This window comes from Protomyctophum parallelum, assembly GCF_964188405.1.
Source record: "Protomyctophum parallelum genome assembly, chromosome: 15".
Classification (NCBI taxonomy): Eukaryota; Metazoa; Chordata; class Actinopteri; order Myctophiformes; family Myctophidae; genus Protomyctophum; species Protomyctophum parallelum.
The window spans coordinates 15,897,600-15,917,081 of record NC_139710.1 but is presented as its reverse complement, the minus strand read 5'-3'; the positions used below and the strand labels follow the sequence as shown (position 1 = coordinate 15,917,081).

General features: G+C 47.6%; 1 protein-coding gene across 1 annotated transcript in view; it reads right to left on the bottom strand.

The window, feature by feature from the left end:
- The window catches only part of aopep (aminopeptidase O (putative)), a gene marked incomplete at its 5' end in the record, with an annotated part of 103,559 nt that overhangs the window by 48,340 nt on the left and 35,737 nt on the right, over positions 1 to 19,482 (bottom strand). Inside the window, one exon of the mRNA XM_083783336.1 lies at positions 18,798 to 19,083. Within this exon, the coding sequence (XP_083639462.1) occupies positions 18,798 to 19,083 (286 nt within the window). The remainder of the gene's footprint in view (positions 1 to 18,797; positions 19,084 to 19,482) is intronic.

The following is a 19,482-nucleotide window of genomic DNA, read 5'->3' as shown; positions in this document are numbered from 1 at the left end:
GTCACCATGTCTGTTGTGAAACATAGTTAAATAAGATGAGTGACACATGCATCTCATATACAGACTAGTAGTAGTAGTAGTAGTAGCAGCACAACAGTATGTGTGTGTGTGTGTGTGTGTGTGTGTGTGTGTGTGTGTGTACCTGCATGTCTCTACGTTTGTGCATGTGTAAAGATAAGAGTGTAAAAGCTGCGGAGAGAGCGAGCGATAAAGAGACCGCATTTGTGCATTTGTTGTGTGTGTACATGTATGGTCAGTGTGCGCGTGTGCGTGCGTCACTGCGTGCGTGCGTGCGTGCTGTCTCCTGTGTGAACTCTGGGCTGGCTGGGCTTAAGCGGGGCTGAGCTGACAAAGGTATGTGGGATGAACTAAAGCCCAAATATCTGCTACTCAGAGACACAAGGCCCAGGGGCCAGTCACGCAGCACCAGGGGACAGGAGGGGGGCCAGGCAAGACACACACAGTCACACACACGCACACGCACACGCACACACACACACACGCGCAATTGCACATGCACACGCACACGCATATGCACACGCATGCACACGATGCTTTGAGCACAATGTTAGTTGCACACTGGCGTCTCACACACACTGGCGTCTCACACACCGAATAATAGCCGATCTACAAGCTCACAATATGTCACGATGCCACGCGTTGTGAACGTGTACATCGACTAATTTCGGTTTCGCCAGAGAGAAGGACGTAAAAACAGGAGGGATTGAGACAGAGACGAGAACAAAGCCAGACAGAGGGGGAAGGAGCAGGAGAGTCAAAACAGATTGTTTACTTTGCAACAAAACCGCACTCCCGCCATGGAGCCCAGCTCTCTGCCTCTCTTCCCTACTAGCCTATAACGTGAAAAACCACATTCAATTTAGGCCGGAGGAAGAACAACACATGATATCCTGAAAAACGAGGAGCAGGCTGGGGCTGAGAGCCCAGGCCTGTCGCCTGTAGTGTGGCTATTGGCAGGAACCAAAGGCTTTTAACTTCTGTCCGTCTGGCTCCTTGGAGACACCAGATCATACACACTAAAATATCGAGTGTTCATTTTATTCTGCGAGCGTACAAATGTACGTCCAAATGGACCATTGCCATTCACTATTCAGTGAACTGTTCTGAACTCAAGGCAGTGGTTGTCGTTTGTTGTGTGCTGCAAAGTGCTGCAAGTAACTATAACCTCTGGTTCTACACTAAACTGTATTAAGCACAGTTGTTTGCAGGACTCTGTCAGTTCCGTTAGAAGGATTCATGGTTTGGGCCCCCGCTGGCCTAGTGGTCCAGGCGCATGCCACATATAGGCTCTGGCCCGACAGCGTGTCACATGTTCAAGTCCTGTTCATGACGGCCTTTGCCACGTGTCTCTTCCCTTCTCTCTCCCCCACTCTCCTGTCTTCACTAATAACTATCAATAAAAGCCAAAAACAAATCTAGAAAAAGAAGCATTCATGGTTTTGAAAAGAAAGACAGAAAGAAAGAAAAAAGATTCAAAATTGTCTTCTAATTTCGTAATGTCTGGTCCCAGCATGTCTGCTGTTTTCCTGAAAGTAGACCACAGTGGATTGTTTGAAACTGACATCTTTTATCTCTGTGTGTGGCATCATGGATCAATGCAGGAGGACACGACACTGTGTGTATATACGCTTGTGAGTGTGTTTATACTTGGCAACAAGCCACTTCAATACAGCGCTGGCTCAAATATCGATTTGTTCTTCTCTTCAGGAAAAGAAATATCTTGGTTAAAATGATAAATGATGCCATTTTTCGGATGCGAGTCCATCCACGCACGCGCCTGTGCACACACACACAACACACACACACACACACACACACTCTCTCTCTCTCTCTCTCGCTCTGATGCTAGGTTATTGGATTCATGTGTAGGCGTTCCTATAATCTTTGGCGTCCACCGGCCTGGTAGCATAAAGCTCTCATTACAGTGCGCGTGTGTTTCCAAGAGGCTAATTGCGTCAGGGCTGTCTGAGGGCCCCATCGGCCCCTCAATCACTACAAGCAAAGACAGATGTTTTAGCACTTACTGTACCACTACCATAACACACACACACACACACACACACACACACACACACACACACACACACACACACACACACACACACACACACACACACACACAGTACCTGTGAAATATCTGATGTCTAAATCGGGCCTGTTTTAAGGATTTATGTGTTAAATTATTGATTCAACCCCCCAATCACACGATAAAGTTCCCTTTTCCAGCCCAGAAGCATATTCAGCATGGCTGAATGCTAACCAACAGGCCAAAGAGTCACTGCTGAACGCCAACGCTACACTGCTTCACTTGTACACTTCTTTATAGGGCTGTGAAAACCTTGTATCTCCATATTTCAACTTTTTTGAGGGGCGCCAGACCCTCCAATGCATGGCTTTTGAAGATTACATCATATGGCAGCCAAGTCTATATGATTTTGAATGTTTGTTTAGAGCACTATATGACGTAAATCGATTGCCAGCCAAGTCTATGGACTTTGAGGATAATAGGATATTACAATGTTTGTTTAGAGCCCTTATGGCATACATCGTTTGCAGGCCAAGTCTATGGACTTTTGGAATGGACTTTAAGTTTGTTTAGGACACTGAAATGGCAAATGGTGCATTTATATAGCGCCTTTATCCAAGGCGCTTTACATAGATTGTGCATTACATTCACCCATTCACACACACATTCATACACCGATGGCAGCGGAAACCATGCAAGGCACCAACCAGCACATCAGGAGCAATTAGGGGTTCAGAGTCTTGCTCAAGGACACTTCGACACTAACTCTGGGGGAGCCCGGGTTCTAACTGGCAACCTTGCGGTTACCGTCTGGCCGCTCTACCCCTGATCCACCGCCGAGCCATGACGACGTGAGACGTCATGTGGCCGAAATAAATGCAGTGGGCTCCCCTCACTTCACACAAGTGTGATATTTGATTAAAGGCCTACATTGTCGTGTTGCTCACGTGCTGTGAGCTTGTGGATCTGCTATATTAGATATTTGATGGACAAGAGCTTGTGACTAAATAATAACTACATTAGATCCATACAAGGTTTCCACCCCGTCATGGAGGATATGTGTAAATTGGTATTTGTGTGTTTGTGTCTGTATTGTGGTGGTCATTTACAGCAGGCTGCATGGAGCACTTCTACCTCTATTCCTGATGGCTTTTCCATGTGTGCTGAAAACACAAACACAGCTGCAATTTAATGACACTCAAATGCCTCTGGGATTTGGTTTGCATGTGCGTTCTGTATCTTTGTATGTGCGTGCGTGCGCGCATGTGTGTGTGCGCGTGTGCGCGCACAAGTGCATGCATGCGTGTTCCACTGAGAGTCATAAAGACTCCAGAGTGGCATTTCTGAGTATTACGACGGCAAATGAAATGACTTGTACGTTTTTGTTTTCCATAAGCAATAGGTTGTTCTGTGTATATCTAAAACATATATACAAACACAATCTCTCTCTCACACGCACGCACACACGCACACGCACACGCACACACACACACACACACACACACACACACACACACACACACACACACACACACACACACACACACACACACACACACACACACACAGCAGGGAGCCCCTGGATGGGACAAGAGAGGCTGTGGGGCTTCAGCAGATCTGCTGCAGTATGATAAATGAGACAAATACATCCTGGCACTCGTTTCCTCCCTCCTTCTCTCTCTCTCTCTCTCTCTCTCTCTCTCTCTCTCTCTCTCTCTCTCTCATATTAACACAACACTTAGGGAGGCATCTTCCATCTCTCCTCTCCATCCCACATTTCTCAATTCTTGATCAAACAACATCCATTTTCTTGCCGTTACTTTGTTTACTTGTTCAGCTCTAGTTTCACCTTCTGAAGATATCAGCAGTGACTCCAGCTTACTAAATGTATCATGGTGTCATAAAACAGCTTGCTTGTCTGAATAATGGCCGTGCTCTCACATTAAAATTGCATCATGTGCGCTCAGTAGGTATCATGCAGCGTCCTAAGTGTCCCAATTCATGAGGAGCTAACATTCGGCAGAAAAAAACTATCTACAAACTCATGAGTTCTCTAGATCTTGTGGTTCCCAAACGTTTCAGGTTGAGACTCGAGACACAAAAGAGAAATTTGACGTTTGCCCGGGACCCTAACTATTGAAAATAGCAGATCTACAAGCGCACAACGCGCGGGTCCGTGCCGCGTTGCGATGATAAAGTAGGGCATTAATTTATGAAAAAACACAAATAGTTGTAGATACAAGGTTTCCACCCGATACAACAACGACGGAAATATGGTTTAAGTGGTAAACCCCAACTTTGCTGTAGAAGAGCAAGAAACACATGCATTCACAGCATGCACACATACAATATTGTGTACACACACACACACACACACACACACACACACACACACACACACGGCATGGGTTTCACTTTATGTCTGTATATGCAGTCATATCCCATCATATTACGCCATGAGTTTTACAGGCTAGACTCGGGAGTCTGATAAAGTGGAAGGAGCACTACCAATTACCCAGACCAATAAAGCATGGGCCTATACAGCTGTAGATGTACTCTCTGTGTGTGTGTGTGTGTGTGTGTGTGTGTGTGTGTGTGTGTGTGTGTGTGTGTGTGTGTGTGTGTGTGTGTGTGTGTGTGTGTGTGTGTGTGTGTGTGTGTGTGTGTGTGTGTGTGTGTGTGTGTGCGCGTCGTGATTTGACTGAATAACTTACTTTGTCACAAGACATACAGTAGAAGTCCCAAACGCAGATATACTGTGCACTTGCACACACGCAACATATTGGGCAGAAACCTTGTATCTCCATATTTCAACTTTTACATATCGTAAATTAGTCATGGAAGTGTCATGGACAAGTAGCGAAAATAAATAATAAATCTTCAAGCTCAAAATGCATTTCTGAAAATGTTTTGAGGGAAAGTGGTTACGTCTTGTTTGTGGGTTTTTATAAATATTGAACCAATGAAAAGTAGCTTGTGACTACACTGGAGCCATTGGAACACATTATTTTTAGTAAATGTTGTAATTTATTTTATTTCCTGAAAGGGAACAGCTTCTGACCATGTACCAAGACATGTACTGTAATGCTACGCCAACAGATGCTTACTAAGGTGGGGTCAAGGTGTGAAGTGAATAAAGCGCCCCAGCACATAGACACTGCTCTATGACCTCTCCATTGACACGTGACAAATTTGCATCGGACTCTGTGTGCAAAAGACCTTAAAATGACAATTGTATCACACCGATCATTGAGCTACCGTTTCCTCCAGGACTGCACTATTCCCAGCACATACTGTATTACAGCTTCCATCTGTCTGTCTGTCCATCATTCTCAATCTCCCATCTCCCCCACCCCCCTCCCCCCCTCTCTCTCCCTCTCTTTCTCTCACATGAGTTGAAGCTTACAGGGAATCTTTCATTCTGCTGTGCTCTAAGGAATGCAGTAATCCAGTCTCTTGTGGTTACATACATGTGCATGTGCACGTGTGTGTGTACTGTGTATGTGTGTCTTTCCATCCATGAATGGCGACCGTGTGCGTGTGGGTAATAGAAAGCACATGACTCTTCCCCCCCCCCCGCCACGCCCCGCCCCGCCCCCTATTCCCTCAGGTCTGATCGGTCACGGTGGGGATGAGAGCACGGTGCGTAGGTGGAATGGACACGTGACGCAGCCCGGGGATCTTAAGAGCCGGACATGCTTGTAACTGCACACGCTGGAACCTCTCTACATGGCACCTGCGATGACCCCGCCAATCATGCCGCTACATGTATGTGGATATGTACGCACAGGGCTGATGTTTGTTCAGAAAGTTATGCCCACTTAACCACTTGAACCTGATATACTTGGTAAACTAATACTGAGTGGACCGGGGTCCCCCAGGGCTGACCCTATACAACCCCTCCTGTACTCCAAAATCTCTTTGGTGAAAATATATCTTTTTATAGTTAAGAGTGACAGGAAACAGGGAGATAAACGGGGGAGTGACGCACAGCAAAGGTCGTCGTGCTCGGGAATCTAACCCGTGACTTGCTGTCAGGCTGCATTAGAGCGTGGTATAACGACTAGGCCATCGGCGCCCTGACTTCCACAATTTTCAAATGCTTCCATCATGCGAGACGGAAGCTCTGAAAACGATCGGGGAGTAAAGCAGATGTTCCGTCTCCTCCCCGCTTCCTTTCCTTTGCAGTCGTGGAAATTTGTCCCAATGTAAATCAAAATAATCGAAGCCTATATAGCGTGCTGCTTACCACAAATAGAACACAGAATATTTAAAAATGTTATCGTGACTGGAAAAGATTACTTCCTTTCTCGGCTTTCAGGCGGTGTAGTTCCAGACTGTATGGCATTTGGAGACTGGTCTGGCTACTTTTCATTGGTTAAATAATAAACATTCATACTACCGATAGTTCACCCCCAAAATGACTTGTTTTCCTATCCTAAGTATATTGTAAAAGAGACTTCAGTCTCAATGTGGTTTTTACTGGTTAAATAAAGGTAAAAAACCCCATGGAGACTTTTTGCATTCCTAAGCTAATAAATTTGATGACCAGCTGTGGTTCCCTGTGGTTCCACAGTTGGTTTATTTTTTGGGTGAACTATCCCTTTAAACACTTCCAACATGGCAATGTTTTGCTGTTTTTGTGCAATGTGGTCATATGACAAATAAAATAGAGCATTAATTTGTGGGGGGAAGAAAGAAATAAAAATAAAAATGTAATATGAAATATGGAGATGCATGGCCTCTGGCCGACAGCGACAGTGATAGGGGAATTAGTTCCTGCAAATCCTGGCAATATTGCATGGTGGGGAATCAGTTCCAGGAATAAAAAAATAAAAAATAAATCACTTGATGCCTTGAAGGTTTCTAAACTCCTTGTTTTTTTTTTCCACAAACCAATCTGTGTATGCCACACAGACCGTGCGGCAATCTAAAATTGACTGATGTTCATTCACTTCATATTCAAAAGCCAAAAAGATGATTGGTTGGTGTTGGTTCATCCTGTGGCGAGTGACAGCTAAACTCCCTCCGCATTTTAAATCAGCTCTTGAGACAAGAAAGGGCAAGGAAAAAAAAGAGAAAAATGGTGGAAAATGAAATGTGATGGTAAAAGCTCAGGTTCTCAGGATGGAAGTGGCGCTGTGGAGCACGTGGATGGATGGCCCCCCAAGCAGGTTAGCACTAGGGGTGGGGTGGACCAAGCAGGTACGGAACCGAACATGCATGGGTACCGGGTACCCATTACAATAATTACATTTAGGTTCTAACTATCGGTTCCTACAGACGTGCTCAGTCACAGCGCCAATTATTTATTTAACAGCTAAATCCAGGGGAAACACTGTTGTAAGGAGTAGAGTAGCAGCTATAGCGTCTCTCTCTCTCTGTCTCTCCATGCAGCATTGATGGGGGACGTGGGGGTGGGGGGTGGGGGATCGTTTGGGGATAACGTTTGCGCTTCAGCCAGTCAGCTGTCCAAAACAACCAGGACACCAACTCACTGCTTCTCAAACATTTTCATGTCAAGGTCCCCCAAAATTAACTATTTGGCTATTTTCAAATAGCCGATGTATAGGGTTAAAGTGGTTGAACTCATTTGGATGCTATATTAATTAACCCCCCACGGACCCCACTCTGAGAACACACTGAACTCAGGCCTGTACTATACTCAAATAAATCACATAGCTGATTGTTGATGTTGCAAATGCCAATTGTCTCGAAGAACAAAATGGCAAATATTCCTCTTTATATCAGCACCACCGATCAGAACGAGCTACACAGCACAATCCTGAACAGAGACTATTTACTTCATCATTCGATAAATAGCTAAAGTAGCTGATTAACAAGCTTACCAAGTTACCATGTGGCATATCACATTCGCACCGCACTGTAGATCTTAAATGTTTTGATAGATTGCCCAAAATTAGGCCAGTGGGCCAGTAGGCCAGTGGGCCAGTGGGCCAGTGGGCCAGTAGGCCAGTGGGCCAGAGGGCCAGTGGGCCTGTAGGCCAGTGGGCCAGAGGGCCAGAGGGCCAGAGGGCCTGTAGGCCAGTGGGCCAGTGGGCCTGTAGGCCAGTGGGCCAGAGGGCCAGTGGGCCTGTAGGCCAGTGGGCCAGAGGGCCTGTAGGCCAGTGGGCCTGTAGGCCAGTGGGCCAGAGGGCCTGTAGGCCAGTGGGCCAGTGGGCCAGTAGGCCAGTGTGCCTGTAGGCCAGTGGGCCAGTAGGCCAGTGGGCCAGTAAGCCAGTGGGCCAGAGGGCCTGTAGGCCAGTGGGCCAGAGGGCCTGTAGGCCAGTGGGCCAGTGGGCCAGAGGGCCAGAGGGCCTGTAGGCCAGTGGGCCAGTGTGCCTGTAGGCCAGTGGGCCAGTAGGCCAGTGGGCCAGTAAGCCAGTGGGCCAGAGGGCCTGTAGGCCAGTGGGCCAGAGGGCCTGTAGGCCAGTGGGCCAGTGGGCCAGTAGGCCAGTAGGCCAGAGGGCCAGAGGGCCAGTGGGCCAGTAGGCCAGTGGGCCAGTGTGCCTGTAGGCCAGTGGGCCAGTAGGCCAGTGGGCCATTAAGCCAGTGGGCCAGTAGGCCAGTGGGCCAGTAGGCCAGTGGGCCAGTAAGCCAGTGGGCCAGTGGGCCAGTGGGCCATTGGCCAGTGGGCCAGTAGGCCAGTGGGCCAGTGGGCCAGTAAGCCAGTGGGCCAGTGGGCCAGTAGGCCAGTGGGCCATTGGCCAGTGGGCCTGTAGGCCAGTGGGCCAGTGGGCCTGTAGGCCAGTGGGCCTGTAGGCCAGTGGGCCAGTGGGCCTGTAGGCCAGTGGGCCAGTGGGCCTGTAGGCCAGTGGGCCTGTAGGCCAGTGGGCCAGTGGGCCTGTAGGCCAGTGGGCCAGTGGGCCTGTAGGCCAGTGGGCCAGTGGGCCAGTGGGCCAGTAGGCCAGTGGGCCAGTAGGCCAGTGGGCCAGTGGGCCAGTGGGCCAGTGGGCCAGTAGGCCAGTGGGCCAGTGCCCAACGGAATGATGCAATTTGGCAATGCATGCCCCACCCAGTTATGTCTGTGTTCCTTTTATGCCCATGCATGGAGAAAGATCATTGTCAGGCATGCCCAAATATGGAGTCTATGCAGATGTCAGAACCAGCATTGTGATGTCAGAACTCCATATATGGAGATATAGGGCTGATCAGGTCCAGAGTCCGGGCCGACTTTTGTGCTGGTTCTGGACAACCGGCTATCCGACGGACTCAACACCGGACACTGCACTCCCTGTGGGGGTGTGGAATGCGTGTGTAGAATTTGAAGTAGAATTTGAAGAATTTGACCCAGATCATGCATGAATCCTTTAGTAGGCCTCCGGTCTACCTGATGCTGGAGAGACAGGGGAGTATACAGCGAAGTTAGTGCACTCACACACGCACACACACATGAGCGCGCACACGCACCCACACCCCCCCACATGCACACACACACACACCCCCACACTCCTCTTCTGACCATTTCCTGCCCTGATGTGATGAAGTCTGGCCGGAAACAGTCGTTTCCCTAAACGTATCCCTAAATGCTCACACATCCCTGATCTGCTGCCAATAAATCACACACTGAGACACACAGAGAGAGAGAGAGAGAGAGAGAGATAGAGAGAGAGAGAGCAAGAGCCAGGAGACAGAAAAATAGAGATAGAGAAAAACAGATATGAGGGAAAACCAGATGTGTGAAGTTCTGCTCTCCTACGTAGCTTGGGAGTGGGGGTAGGGTAGGGGGTAAGGGGTAAGGGGTAGGGGGTGGATGTGTTGGGTGGGGTATAAGATGGGAAGAACCAAATGTGTGGCATATGAAGTGCAATTTCTCGTGCGTGACGTCTCACCCAAGTCAACAAACAGAATACAAAGAAGCCGTAAAAATGCCATTACCAGTCCGGACGTGCTTTATTTCATGGATATCAGTGGAGCGCTAAACAAACAGAGACAGCGTGCAGATGAGGCTGTCTGGTAATTTGCTGCTCAAGTTTTCCCATTACGAGCAGCAGTATGCATCTCACTCGCGCTGGAGCACACGCACAATGCGGTCTGCACTTACACCATGCCAAAAAGCAGAGTGCGGGATTAAATTCACTCTGTCTGAGGCTGTTGTGTCTCGCCTAAGCAACCCCCCCCCCCCCCACTGCACGGCTATGTTGGTGGGAAGCCCCCCCCCCTTCCCCCACTGCACGGGCTATGTTGGTGGGAAGTCGTCGTCCCCCCCTTAAACAACACAGACTGAAACTATTTCCAAAGTTTGTGTCCCAGCCCGCCCAGTCTGCCTTCCCTCTGCTTATCCCAACCTAGTGGAGCATAATAATGTCCGCCACCTGCCCACCCCACCCAACTGACTGCACAGCCCTTTGATCATGTCCTCCCTACTGTCTGGCCCCCCAGGAGGGCTCCAGTTACCTACCACACGCGCACGCACGCACACACGCACACACACTATATTACTACTAGAATTTCGCGGCCGCTCATCCCAGAGGTACGTTGCCGCGCACTATGGGAAGAAGGAAATTGCGGGAGTTGACTCCACATGTAGTAACGGATGGGTTATTAGTTATTATTATGTGTCCTTATTAGTGTAGTGTAGTCAACACGTTATGGCTCATACACACTGCCCGTTATTTGCTCCGATTATGCTGTCGGGGAGCATTTTTGGCGCTGGCTGACAAAACCCCTGATCTGACGTTAAGCGGTGCCCAAAAGTTATAGATCACAAAGGCTTTGCAGGTAGAGCACATGACATGGCCCTAAAAATATATATAATTTTAATATAAAAAACAATTTTTGCATCTGCCGATTGACCTGAGATGACTTGATTGATTGACATAAAAAAGGGCCTGTCAGCTCAAACACACAATGCAATAGTTGTTGTTGCGTACAATCATCAGTAGCAAAGTCAAATACCAAAAATAAAAACCCTACCATTTCCATTTCGCCCGCTCTATTTCCCATTCCATGTGCGTTTGTCTTATAGTTTCTCTGGCCTCTGTACTACTGCCACCTACCGTCCATTCATTGTATTACACAGTGGGTGAAAAAAACACACCCCTTAAGACTAAACCCGACCCATCAGAGGTGTGGCTTCCAGAGGTACCTTTGACATGACATTTTGTGTGTGTGTGTGTGTGTGTGTGTGTGTGTGTGTGTGTGTGTGTGTGTGTGTGTGTGTGTGTTTGTGTGTGTGTGTGTGAGGGTGTTTCGATGTGCAGGGCGTTGCTGAAAATGAGCACCTGTGCTCAGCTACTTCCCTGGGTAAATAAAGAAAACTAGAAAAAGTGCCCTTCCGGGCACAGGTCTCCACCAGGTTATCCACAGATCCGTGCAGTTAGAGGTAAAAACACTTTTCGGCCAGTTATAGCGCCACCTTGAGGCTGAGTTGAAATTGTTCATGTGGCATTTTGTCCTCGATTTGCAGCATTTTGTTTGAAACTGAGCACTCCTGTGAACTTTGGAAGCCAATCTTAACCAATCAGGATGGAGTCTGATAAATCTGAAAGACCCGTTTCGTTGAATGGCTCTAGAGAGACTGTGTACCAATTTGCGTGATGTTTGGACAAAATCTGTAGGTGTACTGTGCAAAAACTTGTTTTGCACAAAGCGGCCTCCTGGTGGCGCTATAACAGGCCGTTCTGGAAAGTTTGGGGCAGAGGTTCATGGTTGGCATCCAGGGAGTGTGTGTGCAAAATATGGCATCGAAAAACTTGTTTTGCACAAAGCGGCCTCCTGGTGGCGCTATAACAGGCCGTTCTGGAAAGTTTGGGGCAGAGGTTCATGGTTGGCATCCAGGGAGTGTGTGTGCAAAATATGGCATCGACCGGGTTAACGGTGGCCGAGATTAGCTGTTCACGGACGGACACACGGACGGACGGACGGAGTGCAAAACATACTCTCCCCATGCCTTCGGCTGGTGGAGACAAAAAAAAGAAAGGTACCTTTCAAAACCTATAGAAGTCAGCCTGGTACAGACGAAGGGGACACCACTGTATGTAGCCTCAATTACATTTTGTAACTATTTTCTGCAATGGGATGATAGTTTTATTTGGTGGGTATATGAGCTGGTTGTTTTGAAAGTAGCTCTGAAGTAAAATCAAGTGTGGGCAGCCCTGGTATAGATGAATATATATATATATATATATATATATATATATATATTCATTCCGTGGGTAAATCCCTGTAGGCTACCCAAATATTGGTAGCCTATATTAGCCCAATATTGGCGTTATGCATTTCACTTGAATAATGTTGTGTGCGCACGTGCAGAGAAAGACAGAGTTATTTAATGAAAGTGAAGATTATGCCCAGGCCGTGGCGTAACGGTCTGGGCACCTGACTGGTAATCCAGTCGCAGTGTGCCGCGGGTTCGACTCCCGAGCCCGACACGGCCTTTACTGCATGTCATCCCCCCATCTCTCTCCCGTTTCCTGTCAGCCTACTGTCTGTCCCTTCAAAAATCAATAAAAGGCGTAAGCCGCAAAAAAATATCTTAAAAAAAAAAAAGAAAGTGAAGATTATAACGTCCTGTATTGGTAGCCTATATTAGCCCAATATTGCCGTTACGCATTTGACTTGACTAATGTTGTGTGCGCATGTGCGGAGAAAGACAGTTATTTAATGAAACTCAAGATTATAACGTCCTGTCTTGCTGGCGCCGCGTATAGCCTGCATGGCTATTCCTGTGTGTGTGTGTGTGTGTGTGTGTGTGCGTGTGCGTGTGTGTGTGCAAGCCAGGCGTGCGTGTGTGTGTGTGTGTGTGTGTGTGTGTGCGCAATCAAAAGTACTCTGCAGTATGGCTTGCAGGCGAAATAGCCCAATGCGATCTGTGTAATCGTGAATACTTAGCACAAACCAACTTCTGACAAAGAACAATGTTGATGTAACTAAGAGATTCGCTGAGTGATTTAAATTTTATATACAGAGATTTAGAAGGAATAAGCAAAATCGTGAGGCTACAATTCCTCTCCCCTTCCTCGTTTCTCTTCTCCTGCGGGAGATCAGAATCAGATTCTGAGAGCTAGTGTGGGCCTATTAGAAGACAGGGCAGTGTTGCCAGGTTTGCGAATTGTAAGCGAGTCGTAGTGTGTGTTGAATGGCATTTGAATGGCATTTGTGGGCTTGTTAATACATTTTCTCACATGTAATTTGTGCTCACTTGCATAGACCTGGCGAATTTAGCGTGGTGAAAGGGCAACAGTGTTCCGGGGGTGTGGGTGCTTCGGGCGATAATGTTTGTAGTAAACAAATGCATTGGCGGCGTGAGTGTGGAAGGGAGGCATTTTTGGTGGCAGTGCCAGTGCCAGTGTTTGGCGGGTGGTGTCGAGTTTTGGCGTTCGGCGCGATAGGAGGAGATAACGTTGCAACACTGTGAAGGTAAGTGTGTGACGTCACTGCCGTGTGAGTGTGTGTGGGTGTAGTGTGTAAGATGGTGTTGTGGGTGTTGCAATAGCGACGTAGCTGTTGTGGCTTTGGGTTTCTTGCCATGTGTTGGGTACAACTTCTCCAATATAGAATAGATACTTGTAAGACAGCACGTCAACATTTTAGGAAGGGGATTTTATCAACGCCATTCAGAAAGAATTAAGCTGTGCTTACAGCGATCAATTATATGACGTGTCACACAGCTGGATCACTGGAGGCAGAACTGTGGATTAAATGCACAGAATAATATGCAGGTATAGAAAAGTAGGCTACAGAATAGAAGAATAGACTAGAATAGAATAGACATTCATCAATGTGGATGGCCACATGGTTATCGTTAACATATGCAAAGCTATTTAAATACTGAATGAAGCGCCAGGATGCGCAATCATACATTTCTGAATGGAATCCTGGCCGCGTCCACGTCCCTCGTTTTGCTCGTACAGAACCCCCCCCCCTCCCCACAGTCCCGCAACACGGCACTGCTGCTTTGCCAATGCATAACAGGGTTGTCCGACTCTGCATTACATCATATTCAGTCCACATATACTGTAAATACATTACATTATTTTAAACATGCCATGTCACAGTCATCTATAGCAGTGCCATTTTGGTGCATTCAGGCATGCACAGAGATAAATGAACTGTGCTCAGCTTTTGAGGCAGATGAAGTGCACACAATATTATTGCATCAAACGACGCCATAACGCCAGCGGCTCGTTGCGGTCCTTAATTTCACATGTAGTTACTATCAGCTGAAGTCTCTCTTCAACAACCCGATACAGCAACGCTTTTTAGTTAAGTGCGTGCGTGCGTGTATTGGCGCAGCGATTGGGCGGGGGGATTAGCATAAAAGAGATGGTACGCAACACGTCGTCACGGTAACCGGCACAGCTGGCCACAAGACCGCTGATCGTCACATAGGTGTGAATGGAATGACAGTGCGTTCTTCCCCCATTGAATCGCAGTGGCTCTCAACCTGTACACGTGCGGGGCCCCCAAATAATTGCCAAAACACTAAAGATTCTCATGAGAAAAACACACAGACAAAACACTTTCACTTTCAGGATCTTTCAAAAATAGCAAGATTGTGAGCTTGTAGATCGGCTATCTTTGCTATACGTTTTGCCCAGAACAAAGGCTTTCGTTTAAAACAAAACAAAAACAAAACACATTAAAAGTTGAAATATGAAGATGCAAGGTTTCTGCTCGACGGCGACGCTGTGTTTCCTGTTTCCAGCCGAGGAGCACCAGAGACGTTGGCCAGGGTTAACCGGCAGCCACAGCCCTTCTTCCCCTACAGGGTTTCCTGTGCTGATCGGCAGGGGCAGACAGGCCCTCTCATTACGGAGACCGCAGATGAAAATGAGAGCAAAATGAGGCCCATTACCGCGAGACCGTGACTAATGGTCCTCGGCAGAACCCCTCCACACTCACTGGACACATGCACCATGTCGTGCACGTTACACATGCGCGTGCCAACACACACGCATGCAGATATATACACACACACACACGTACAGTGCTGCAGGAGCACGGTGATATACAGAACACGCCTAACATACTTGCTAAGGTGTTTGCACTTTCAATCACTCTCTCTTTTCAGCAGACATGCATGTGTGGAAACGCACACACACACACACACACACACACACACACACACACACACACACACACACACACACACACACACACACACACACACACACACACACACACACACACACACACACACACACACACACACACACACACACACACACACACACACACACACACACACACACACACACACATAAAAGAGGGGAAGGAGGTAATAAAGTCTGGCTCTATTAAAGTGACCCTGATCTCAGGCCGCTCTGTGGGGGGTTGTCTGGTTCTTTCCAGTGTGTATGTATGCTTGTGTGTGTGTGTGTGTGTGTGTGTGTGTGTGTGTGTGTGTGTGTGTGTATGTGTGTTTGTGTGTGTGTTCATGTGTGCATGCATGCCTGCGTGCATCTATGTGTGTGTGTGTGTGTGTGTGTGTGTGTGTGTGTGTGTGTGTACAAGCATGAGTTTGTACATATTTTGTGTGTGTGTGTGTGTGTGTGTGTGTGTGTGTGTGTGCGTGCGTGCGTGTGTGCATGTAGATCCCCTAATGACCCATGATGCATTAGTCTTAAACACTACTCTGGCCCACAATAACAATGCTATGGTCTCTCTTCCCTCCTTCACTTCCATCCTCTGTGTCGTGTCTCCTGTCCGCTCACGTTTCCTCTCCTCAGGTCGCTGCTCTACATTACTGGGTCCGGGGACGCCTCAGGGCTCCTTGAGGGGGTTCCAGGGAGTCCCCATCAAAATGAGTTAATCCTAGAATCAAAATAATTTGATATATTTGCGTCGCATTACTACACGTCGTGATGGGCTATATTTACTTTGAAATACCGGTAGACAGAACCACTGCTGTAGGCCTACACAATACAATCCAAACGACTCTTATGCGAGTCAAATGGGTTAGATTTGTACATGGCAGAAATGAGAACTGGAGGGTTTTACCGTGTATGTTCATTGCCTGGCATGAATTTTAAATCATCATCTTCTTCCATAGCACTAACTGCTTTCTCTATACCTTTCCTCTCTTAAACCACCCGAACCCCAGCATCCATATTCAGGGGGGAGCATTGGCCAACCCCCAAGCCCCCCCACACACCGCCCAGCAGCAGGCCCCACCAGGATGGCCCTATATGGGGGCGGGCTCCGGAGCCCCTACCTTTGTCAGGAAGGATTTGATTTGAGGCCCCCGACCAGATCCTCTGGTGGGGCCCGCGCCCCATTCAGCTGATTCAACTGTTATACTGTATATGACTATGATGTTCATCCATTCATTCATTCATTCAATCCAGTCATACTCAATGTATTCCCTTTCCGCAATAAATATCATTGAATTCATTCTGTGTAGTCAAATCTCTTAAGTTGAATTTTACGTCACAGTGTCTGAGCAAATAGGCATAGTGTCTATTTTATGTCATGATGATGTGCGATACATTAGTTAAACAAAATGGCCAGGTGTGGCGCCGCGTCAAGTGGAAAAACAAACGTCTCCAACTTTGGGCCATTCTTTATGCTGTATAAATGTAACCAGGTGAACCCTGGTGTCTCTATTCCAGGGGGGAAAGTCGACGAAGATTCTATGCATCGTGAGGTCCTCTGAAGGATACCGGTCAAATGATTATTATATTCTATGCATCGTGAGGTCCTCTGAAGGATACCGGTCAAATGATTATTATATTCTATGCATCGTGAGGTCCTTTGAAGGATACCGGTCAAATGGTTATTAGATTCTATGCATCGTGAGGTCCTCTGAAGGATACCGGTCAAATGATTAGGGCTTAAGTGGTTAATATCCCATTTCCCTCCATCTCCTTTCTTGTTGATCTGATACACTCTGCCAAACGTTCTTTACTATCTCTTGTCTTTCAGCACCCCACCTCAAACCCCTTTTTCCTCGCGCCATTTTTCAGATCCGTGATTTATAGACGCTGATGGAGGAAGGAGTGTGATGGTAGTGAGGGAGATGAGGAAGGGAGGGAGGGGGGGGGGGGGGGGGGCTTTTGAAGTATATGGAGGAGTAATATAAAATACACCTGGCCCATCCAGGGGCAGAAACAAAGAGAAGGGAGGTGAGGGGGACTGTAGGGGGGTCACCTCGTGTTTCCTTTCAGGATGGCTTTTATGGCGTAACTTCAAACGCTGCACCACTCTCTGCAAGCCCCGAACCCCCCCGCTCCCTCCCTCCCGCAATCCATCCGTCCGTCCTTCTGCACGTCCGTCCATCCGTCCCTCCCTCCTTCTTTCACTCTATTGTGCGTGGCCAAGCGGACAGTAATTGGCTATTCTTTCACAAGGCTGATTTCAGCAACCCCCCCTACCCACCCTTCCACAGGAAGAGGCCATTTCGCTGCCCCTTGGAAGTGTGTGCATTCTGTGCACGGCACTACGCGTGCGTGTGCGTGTGTGTGTGTGTGTGTGTGTGTGTGTGTGTGTGTGTGTGTAGTATGTGTGCGTGATCCGTTCCTCAGACATCATAAACATGCCAGGACAGTGTCAGGTGGTTGCAAGGTTGTGCACTGGCTTCAGCCGCTGCAGGCATTTCATTCAGATCCCACGGTGCGCTCTAACTTAAACCATAGCCGTTGGGATAATAGAAACCAGAAAAGAGTGCTCCCATATTCAGTGAACAAGGGTTATATACAGTACCGTATAGAACAATAACTCTAGGTCTTATAGCTATGCCTTTCATGTTGAATACGTTTTCTGTCTCTCTCTTTTTAAAGCCAAAAGTATTTATTTTTTAAATTTGCACGTTGTTGAAGACGATATTGGTTTGGCTAGGACTGAGTCAACTGCTTTCGATAGCATCTCCAAATGATATTCTGGAGCTCTCTAAGGCACATGAAGGGAAGGCCATTGCCTATAGTGCTGTAACTTATTCTTATATAATAATAACGTGTATACAGAAACCTTGTCGTCGGCTGCAGTCTGCAGGCTCTGCAGCGACTGAGCATATTGAGACCGATACATGAAAGATGCTGCTCTGTTGCTGCTAATGACTCCTGGCCCTCTGCGTGGCTTATGGATCAGTGTGTGTTCATTAATGATGCAGGCTGTCTGAGTGTGTGTGCGTGCGCACGCGCCGGCGTGCACGCCTGCATGTGGGCGTTAATTAGGGCTCTCTAGGGATAGGTAATCCCTTGCACCCACTCACTAACACATGCGTGCACACATGCACACACACACTTAACAAAACACACTCCTTAGACATCCTGTGACCCCTGAAATTGACCCCTGGTCTTGACCAAACTTGACGGACACACAGACATAAACACATCCCACATGCTCACACACAGGACCATGGTGCTTGTGCTTAAAACACACACAGGCATGTATGAATACATGCGTGCAAGGCACACACATGCGCGCACATGCACGCCCACGCACGCACACGCAAACACAGACAGACACACACACACAACTCTGAGTCTCTGGGTGTAAAACATGTATTTTACTGTGTAGCGATGATTGAACATCCAGACATCTTCAAATCTACAATGACCAAACAAACAAACAAATGGATCTCACAAACATTTGACACAAACACAGCTATAGGTTTTCCCACATTTTCAAAGAGCGCCATCATCAGATTCCAGATAGAGTGCAACAGATGAAGAGACAAAGAATGGACGGAGATTGACATGTTGCAGAGAAAGGACAAAAAGAGAGACACACAGCGAGGCGCGGGAGAGAGGGAGGAGACAGCGGATCTATTTAGAGCGGTGGTCATTCAAGCCAAAGAGCCTCCTACCTCTTTGTAGTTCACCTTGGGCTCGGCTTTCTTCCGCTTTCTGCCCTTTCCCTGCATGCTCCGACTGAGCTGAATCCATTTTATAACCTGCAGGAGAGAGATAGACAAGGAGAGAGGGAGGGAGGGAGGGAGGGACCGAGGGACGGAAGGAAGGAAGGAAGAAAGGCAGGAAAGAAAAGAACGGATAGAAGGTAGAAGGAGAATGGAGAAAGAAGGGAGTGAAAGGGATTTTAAGTAAGTAAACAGAACAGAGTGACCCAGGCGGAAAGAGACAGTGAGAAGAAGAGTGAGTGAGTGAGAGAGAGAGATAGAGACACAGAGAGAGAGAGAGAGAGAGAGAGAGATAGAGAGAGAGAGAGAGAGAGAGAGAGAGAGAGAGAGAGAGAGAGAGACAGAGAGAGAGTGAGTGAAAGAGAGTGAAAGAGAGTGAAAGAGAGAGAGAGAGAGAGAGACACAGAGAGAGAGAGAGAGAGTGAAAGAGCGAGAGACAGAGAGAGAGAGTGAAAGAGAGAGAGAGAGAGAGTGAAAGAGAGAGAGAGAGAGAGAGAGAGAGAGAGAGAGAGAGGAGAGAGAGAGAGAGTCACATTTAATATCATCAAGTAACTATAAACAGACTTTAGGCACACTTTCCATTGCTAAAGTGGAAAGACACACATACACAGAAACACACACACACACACACACA